This window comes from Alnus glutinosa, chromosome 5 (genome assembly GCF_958979055.1).
Source record: "Alnus glutinosa chromosome 5, dhAlnGlut1.1, whole genome shotgun sequence".
Lineage (NCBI taxonomy): Eukaryota > Viridiplantae > Streptophyta > Magnoliopsida > Fagales > Betulaceae > Alnus > Alnus glutinosa.
The window spans coordinates 14,831,774-14,839,904 of record NC_084890.1 but is presented as its reverse complement, the minus strand read 5'-3'; the positions used below and the strand labels follow the sequence as shown (position 1 = coordinate 14,839,904).

General features: G+C 38.0%; 1 protein-coding gene across 1 annotated transcript; it reads left to right on the top strand.

The window, feature by feature from the left end:
• The first annotated feature begins 4,861 nt into the window (after positions 1-4,861).
• On the top strand, positions 4,862-6,601 carry LOC133869012 (uncharacterized). Its single transcript, XM_062305995.1, has one exon. The coding sequence runs from the start codon at positions 4,862-4,864 to the stop codon at positions 6,599-6,601; it is 1,740 nt and encodes a 579-aa protein (XP_062161979.1).
• The last annotated feature ends 1,530 nt before the right edge of the window (positions 6,602-8,131 follow it).

Sequence of the window (8,131 nt, the reverse complement as noted above, 5' to 3'; positions counted from 1 at the left end):
TTTTTTTTTTTTTTTTATTATTATTTTTTTTATCATTGATATATATATATTTCTAGTGATTCATTCTCATCGTTAAATCAAATCTATTTTTTTCTTAGGATCTTAATTAATAATAAATTATCATTTTATCCTCAAAAGAGGATCAGAATTATTAAAGCCAATTGCATAGAGACTTCTACCTACTTATGTTCCTCTTATCATATTTTCTAAATTAAATGACTGTATTATTAAAGATGATTAGCTGTCAAAAGTTATCTATCAATCAGTAGATCCTTTAGATTCATTCTTCTACCCTTTCACTAGTCTAATTAATGACTATTTATAGTTATTACTTTGACACCACAAAAGGGTTTACTGCAATGATTATAGCTAGCAGGCCTCAAATTTATAATCCTGCTAATTCCTTGTAGTTGTTGAGCTGAATTTGATTATATAATTATTATCCTATTAATTATTAAGCCCCTAATACTAAGATCCACGTAGACATGGATTTCTTCTAGCTAGGCTGTTTTCCAATTAAAAGCTCCTTCCCATGTAGTGAGTGTAACATTACTCCTTTCTAAAATGTGGTCTCTGGACTCTGATAACAGGATATGCATTTTTATTCACTTTTCTGCAGTGGTGATCATAATATTTGTGTTCAATATATACACTGGGAGTACGTATTGAAGCATGGACAATATCAATTGGATATAAGATTTTGAATGAATTTGGCCTTGGACTTCAAATGGACAAATTGCTGGGTATATATTTTTCTTTTCTCTTTTTTTTTTTTTCATTTTTTATTTTCATTTTTCCTTCCCCCATTAAGAGAACATTGGAATAGTATCTTAACACCAAAGAACATTGCATTAAATGGGTGGTTTTCTTTCTGCTTCTACACGTTTTTGAAGCAATGGTTTTTGGACTGTGCTCAATACATGGGAGCCATGAAGCCAAATGTGAAAGAAAGAAATTTCATGAACATTGCCTTTGAAAAAAGAGAGATGACAGTGTAGAAAAAAAGTGCACAACGTACGGATATATCCTCAAATCAATAATATATAGTGGAGAGGATCGTATTTCCTTTTATAAAGGGTGAAAGTGAGTCTTCAAATCGTACCAACCAAAAGCAATATTAGAGATAAAAAAGCAACTTAAAGTTAAAGGTGCCCACGCCCACTACAGTTCTTCTTGCATCGATTCTTATATATCATATTGACGTGGACTGACAAAATTAACTAGTGAAGCTATTGTAGAGAACTAAATTCCTGCAGCTGATATATATATATAGAGAAGATAATCTTGTGTACACTGAAGAAAGGATCATTGTCACAAGAAGATAATTAACCATTAATTCAAGTCATAGCTTTTTGTTGCAGGAATTAAGAAACTAGAAGGAATATATCTACCCCTTCTTTACTTCAATTTCATATGCTGCCTTTTCTTTGATCATTGATTTGAAGAACAGTACTTGAATCACCCCTGACAGAGCTGCAAGCTAATCAAATTTTTAATATATGATAGTCTTGCATTTTTCAGTGCAAGAGAAGTTAGTTGCTGGCATATAAAGGCCAGGGCCTCACAACAGGTTAAATGGTAACAGGAGGAGTGGGAAATTTTGGCTAGAAGAGAAAGAGGAAAAAAAATCTATATATATATATATATATAAAATAAAATAAAATAAAAAATAAAAAGAAAGAGGAAAAAAAGGTCAAATTAAAATTAACATTTTATAGAAGGTCTATAGAGTTACTAAGAAGATGTACATGCCAAACACCAAATTAATTAGTGATAAATATATTTTAGCCTCCTAACTAACAACCATTTTTTATTAGTCCCATGAACTAAAAAATGTGACACTTAGGTCTATCAAACGATCATTTTGTTGCAACTTAGTCCCATCTGTCAGTCTTAGCTGTTATGTTGGATGGAAAATCAAATTTGACCATAATCTTATGAAAATACCCTTATTTTGACTATTTAAAAATCAAAATTACCATTTGTATTTATTAATTAGTAGAAAAAAAAGACACTTTTTTATCTTTTTTTAAAAAAAAATAATAAAAAAAAAATCTAAGGATAAATATAAAATTAGACCTTATGATTGGCTTAAATTACAAATCGCTCGTTGCAGTATAAAAAGAATTCAAACGTCCTCGAGATAGGCCAAAATAACAATGTAATCCCTACGGTCAAATTTCATCAAAACGCTTGATAGATTTCATTAGTGTGTCATGTAATCATCAATAGAATGATGATACGTGTATTTCATTTTAAAAAAATATATATAAAATGAGAAGCTCCAATCTCCTCCGCAAGGAGGACCCAACAATTTCCACCATATGGAATACTGCTAGGAACACATGGATGCAATTGGCTGGTGTCGTTTCCAAAGCACAAAACATCATTCGAAAAACACACATAAGAATCCCTCATAACAACGCAACAAATTAGTAATTAAATAGGACCTGATAATATGATCAAGCTAGGAGCATCAACCAAGCCAAAATTGGAGTGATCAGCACCATTATTTACTGCTACACCTTGGGTTTGAGAGCTTTCCAAAGACAGCCCTGGCTTCTTTTTCTGCATCAAACATAAAACATATTCGCCAATAGAAACCACATATTGAAATAACTAGAAAAGTCGTCCATCTTTTGAAAGATTTTATGGAAGCTGAATTGTTCTATATATATATCAAGTGAATTAAATTTTCCAGTACGATAATAAATAAACAAAATCAGATCTTTTTGATGATGTTAATTTGTTGATCTCATTTAAATATCCATACAATGAGATTATTCCACTGATTTCTAGATATGATTATACATTGTTGATTGTAGACAACAATAGAAAATACAACCCCCAAAAAGACACAAAACAATTTTCTATCTATAAGCAAAGATTATTTCCCCTGCAATTATACTTGTTGGTAAAAATTATTCTCAGCTGAAATTAGGCTAGTGTACCAAACTAACCCCAAGGGGTGGTTAACTGTGAAAGAAGACATAAACAGATAGAAAAATAAAGATAATAGCAGAAATAAAATAAAATAAAGATAATAAATTTTATGTGGCTTGATCTATAATTTACGTCCATAGGATAAAATCTTAATGCTATATTTTGCTTTTATTCACTTGATACTTTCACCATACATGAAACTCTTATTTATAGGAGAATTTTGTAATAGTCTCATTAGTAAGGAATTGGCTAGGTTTTAATAATGAGCTGGATGAGCTTGGCCCATTCCAATTGTTAGTCTAAGAGCTAAGTGTATATAAGGCCCAATAGTCTAATCGTCGGGATTATCGAATTAGTGATTTATTTACTTGGTAAACTGGAGGTTGAGCTCCTCAAATGGCTCTGGAGACCGGACGTACATCTCGAATAGTCCAATTTCAATGTAATTTCCGTCACAGATTTAGTTCAATCAATTTACTGTTTTTACATTGTTCTTCCAATTCTTCCATAATTCATCATTTCTTTCTATTCCATTCCAATTTCAATTTTGCAATCCAGAAAACCTAACCCTAGAATTCCCTAGAAAATCAGTAACAGTAAATCAAGATTGTTACTTAAACTGAGGTTGAGCTCCTCGAGTAGCTTTGGAGATCGGACATCTCGAATAGTCAATTTTCAGTGTAATTTCCGTTACAGATTTAATTAGTTTAATCAATTTAATGTTCATCCATTTCTTTACAAAATCCTCCATCTATTCATCATTTCTATCTCAATTTCATTTACAAATTCATCAATTAAACCCTAGAAATTCAGTGTCAATTTCAGTACTATTACAAATTTGGATAGATAACTAATTACCATCAAATTTGATTATAATCAAATCAATCAAATTTGATTACCATTAAATCTGATTTATTAGAGATAACAATAAATCTCTGAAATCAAATCTCCTAATATATTCTAAGTCTCTAACAGAGGAAAACTATTTCTCATGGATGTTGCTCGATCCTCAAGCCAAACTTCTAATATGCTTGAGCAGTCATTCAATCAATAAACAGAAGAAGCTATCTTGAGCAAAACTTGTCACTATTGTGCAACAATGACCTTGTTGGCACATACAAAGCAAACTTATTGAAGAACATGCCGAACACACAAAAACTCCAGGTTCTGACAGCATATCAGAGATACTACGAAAAGCACATACCAGGTTCGATCTATAGAGTGCAACACAATCCCTTAACATCAAAAGTAAGGTAACAATTCATTTGAGCACAAGCGTTTAAGGTACTGGATCCATTGCTGCTGTTAAAATCCCTCAAATTGTTAATATTTCAACATATTTCTCGACAGCCTTACACAAAGACAATACTAAAACAACAAGCCGGCCTTCGATCAATTCTTGCCAGAATATACATGTCTAAATGCATCTCTAAAGTGCTGATTATGATAGCAGCCCACGAAGGTCCTCTCGGCCACCTCAACCCAACCCACGTTACATGGCAGTAGACGTGGAGCAACAAGGATATCATGGGGATCGTGGGAATAAGGGCGTGGAAACAGGGGTTAGCATTGCAGAGTGACCATCACTCTGCAATCGTGTGTTAGCTATCAACATGCAGTCTATTAGTGGGGATTGCATGTTCAGTAGTGAAGGGCAGTTATCAGCATTAGCTTAGTGGGTAGACAGTTATCAGCATTAGCTTAGTGGGTAGTTATCATTCGTTTCTCCTTTGATTAACAGTTGTGTGTATAAGATCAAGTCTAGACGTAGGGGTATGGTATTGATTATTGTACTGACTTATGTCATTTGTGGTTGTCTCCATTCCCTAATTGGAGTCTTTATCTATAAACTATCTTCCATTTCCATTCCAACTATTGAGAGTTCCTATCAATTTGGTATCAGAGCCTTGTTTCAATCATGGGAACAAATAAGGATCGTATCGAGAAGTTAGAATCAGAAATGCAAGAGCTGAAGGAAGGCGTGCAGAAGATGAATAAGGATTCACAATCCAGCTTTGCGGAGCTTAAGGAACTCTTCTTCAAGGGTTTTGAGAAGGGCGACTCATCAACAGACAAGGAGAAAGGATCGTTTCAGAGCTACGGAAATCATAATTCCGGGCAATCAAGTGGTTCTAAGGGATCGAACAATTACACTAAGTTGGAATTCCCGCGATATTCAGGAGATGACCCCAACGTATGGCTGAATCGGGTTGTTCAATACTTCGACTACAAGCAAATACCGGTGGAACAAAAGGTGTCACTAGCAGCCTTTCATCTTGAAAGTGAAGCCAACCAATGGTGGCAATGGGTGCAGAAGCTGTACAAGGAAGAACAGGCCCCCATCACATGGGCAGCCTTTGAACACGAGTTGTTGATTTGGTTTGGTCCTACTGAAATGGAGGACTACGATGAAGCTCTCACCAAGATACAACAAACCGAAACATTACGTGAGTTCCAGCAGGAGTTCGAGCGTCTGGTCAATCGGGTGGATGGCTGGCGCCAAAAAGCACTAGTAGGAGCATTCCTTGGAGGGCTGAAATCAGACATTGTCTCAGTAGTGCGTATGTTCAAACCCAAGACCCTTCGTGACGCTATTGAGTTGGCACGCATGAGGGACGAAAACCTCTCCAAAACTCGGAAGAATCCACGGGGTGATAATCCACGACCGCCATACACTAGCTTCATACAAAGATCTACTGGGCAGGCAGTAACAACCACGGGACAGACATCCGTGACATCTGCTGTACCGACCTCTAGAACTTACTCTTCTGGGGATGCCAAGAAGTTGTCTTGGGAGGAGATGCAGAAACGCAGAGAGAAAGGATTGTGTTTCGGGTGTAATGAGAAATTCACACCCGGACATCGATGCCAAAAACCACAAACCTTCTTAATTGAAGCATACACCACTAAAGAAGATGATGAGCTTGTAGACTTCACAAGGGCATCCGAAGGGGGCAATTGTACTGAGGAAGAAGAGCCGTTCATCTCACTCCATGCCATTTCCGGCTGCAATGGGCCAAAAACTATGAGGGTCAAGGCTGCCATCGGAAGGAGAACCTTGGTGATCCTTATCGACAGTGGATCGACCCACAATTTTGTGGACCACAAGATAGCCCATACACTTCAGCTTGCAGTAGCACCAACGGAAGAATTCACTGTCAAGGTGGCAAACGGGGAAAAGCTTCGGTGCACTGAAAGGTATGCGAATGTCATTATTTCCATACAAGGTTTCCAGTTCTGTACAACATTGTACTCCTTACCATTACATGGAATAGACATAGTACTGGGAATCCAGTGGTTGGAAAATCTGGGACCCGTGCTATGCAACTGGAAAAAAATGACCATGAGTTTCCAATGGGAAAATCAGCCCATCAAGATAGTAGCCCAGACAATGCAGCCTACACGGGAGATAATGATTCAAGCTATGGACCGAGAAGTGCAAGGTGGAGGGGAGTTGTTTGCTATGGTACCCTTGGTAAAAACAAAGATAGATGCAGCCCCATTAGCACACGAAATTCAGAGTCTACTCAGGGAATTCCAGCACCTACTCGACGAACCAGAGAGCATTCCTCCCTCACGTATCTTTGATCATAGAATTCCCTTGAAAGAAGGACATTCAGTAGTCAACGTTCGACCTTACCGTTTGTCAAAAACATGATCTAGAGAGACAAGTGACCGAGATGTTGAATACTGGGTTCATTCGGCCTAGCACCAGCCCGTTCTCTTCACCAATACTCCTAGTGAAGAAGAAAGATGGATCATGGCGCTTCTGTACCGACTACCGGGCCCTTAATGCAGTCACCATCAAAGATCGGTTCCCAATTCCTACGGTGGATGACATGCTAGATGAATTGCATGGGGCTGTCCATTTCACTAAATTGGATTTGAGGGCTGGCTATCATCAAATCTGGGTCCATCCTAACGACATCCACAAGACGGCATTTAGAACTCATAGCGGGCACTATGAATATGTCATAATGCCATTTGGTCTTTGCAATGCTCCGTCCACATTCTAAGCAGCCATGAATGAGGTATTTCGACCCTACTTGCGAAAATTCTTATTGGTATTCTTTGACGACATACTTGTATACAGCAAACGGTGGGACGAACATGTGGAAAATCTCTGAAAAGTTTTTGAGATATTAAGTGCTTAGAAGTTCTATGTCAAGCTCTCCAAGTGCATATTTGGCACTCGTGAGGTGGACTATCTTGGGAACATCATTTCACAAGAAGGAGTTCGAGTCGATAACTGCAAAATCGATGCTATGCAATCTTGACCTCCACCCAAAACGATTACCGAGCTGCGAGGTTTTCTCGGCCTAACTGGATATTACCGCAAGTTTGTGCGGAATTACGGCCTGATCGCAGCACCCTTGACAGAACTCCTCAAAAAAGGGAATTTCGGTTGGACCTTGGCAGCTGCAACAGCATTTGACAAACTAAAAAATGCCATGGTCACAACCTCGGTCTTGGCACTACCTGATTTTACCACTTTATTTGTTGTCGAAACAGATGCTTCTGATTTTGGGATTGGAGCAATTTTGAGCCAGCAAGGGCATCCCATTGCATTCTTGAGCAAGGCGCTTGGTCCATCTAAACGAGCATGGGCAATCTACGCAAAAGAGATGTTAGCTGTCATGGAAGCCATCAAAATGTGGCGACCGTATCTCCTAGGTCGGAAGTTCCAAATCCAAACTGACCAAAAGAGCCTCTAAGTTTTTGTTGGAGTAGCGCATAGTCACTCCTGAGCAACAAAAGTGGGTCTCCAAGCTAGTCAGCTATGACTACGAAATCATTTATCGGCCAGGACGCATGAATTCAGCTGCTGATGCTATGTCCAGGATGCCCCACAGCCCATTACTGCTATCCATCACAAGTCCAACACTGGATGGAATCTCGGGCCCTCAATTCAGCTTATGGGAGGATCTGAAGCAGATCAATAACACTGACCCGTACCTGCTGGCGCTTCACAAAAAATTGCAGCAAACTCCAGCAACTATGTCCCACTACAAGATGCAGGATGACATATTATTTTTCAGGGGACGCATTGTCATCCCTCCCACATCCACTCTAAAAAATGAAATCCTACAGGAATTCCACTCTTACAAATTTGCAGGCCATTTTGGAATATTGCGGACTCTCAAGAGGCTAGCCCAAAACTTCTACTGGATTGCCATGAAAGCTGACG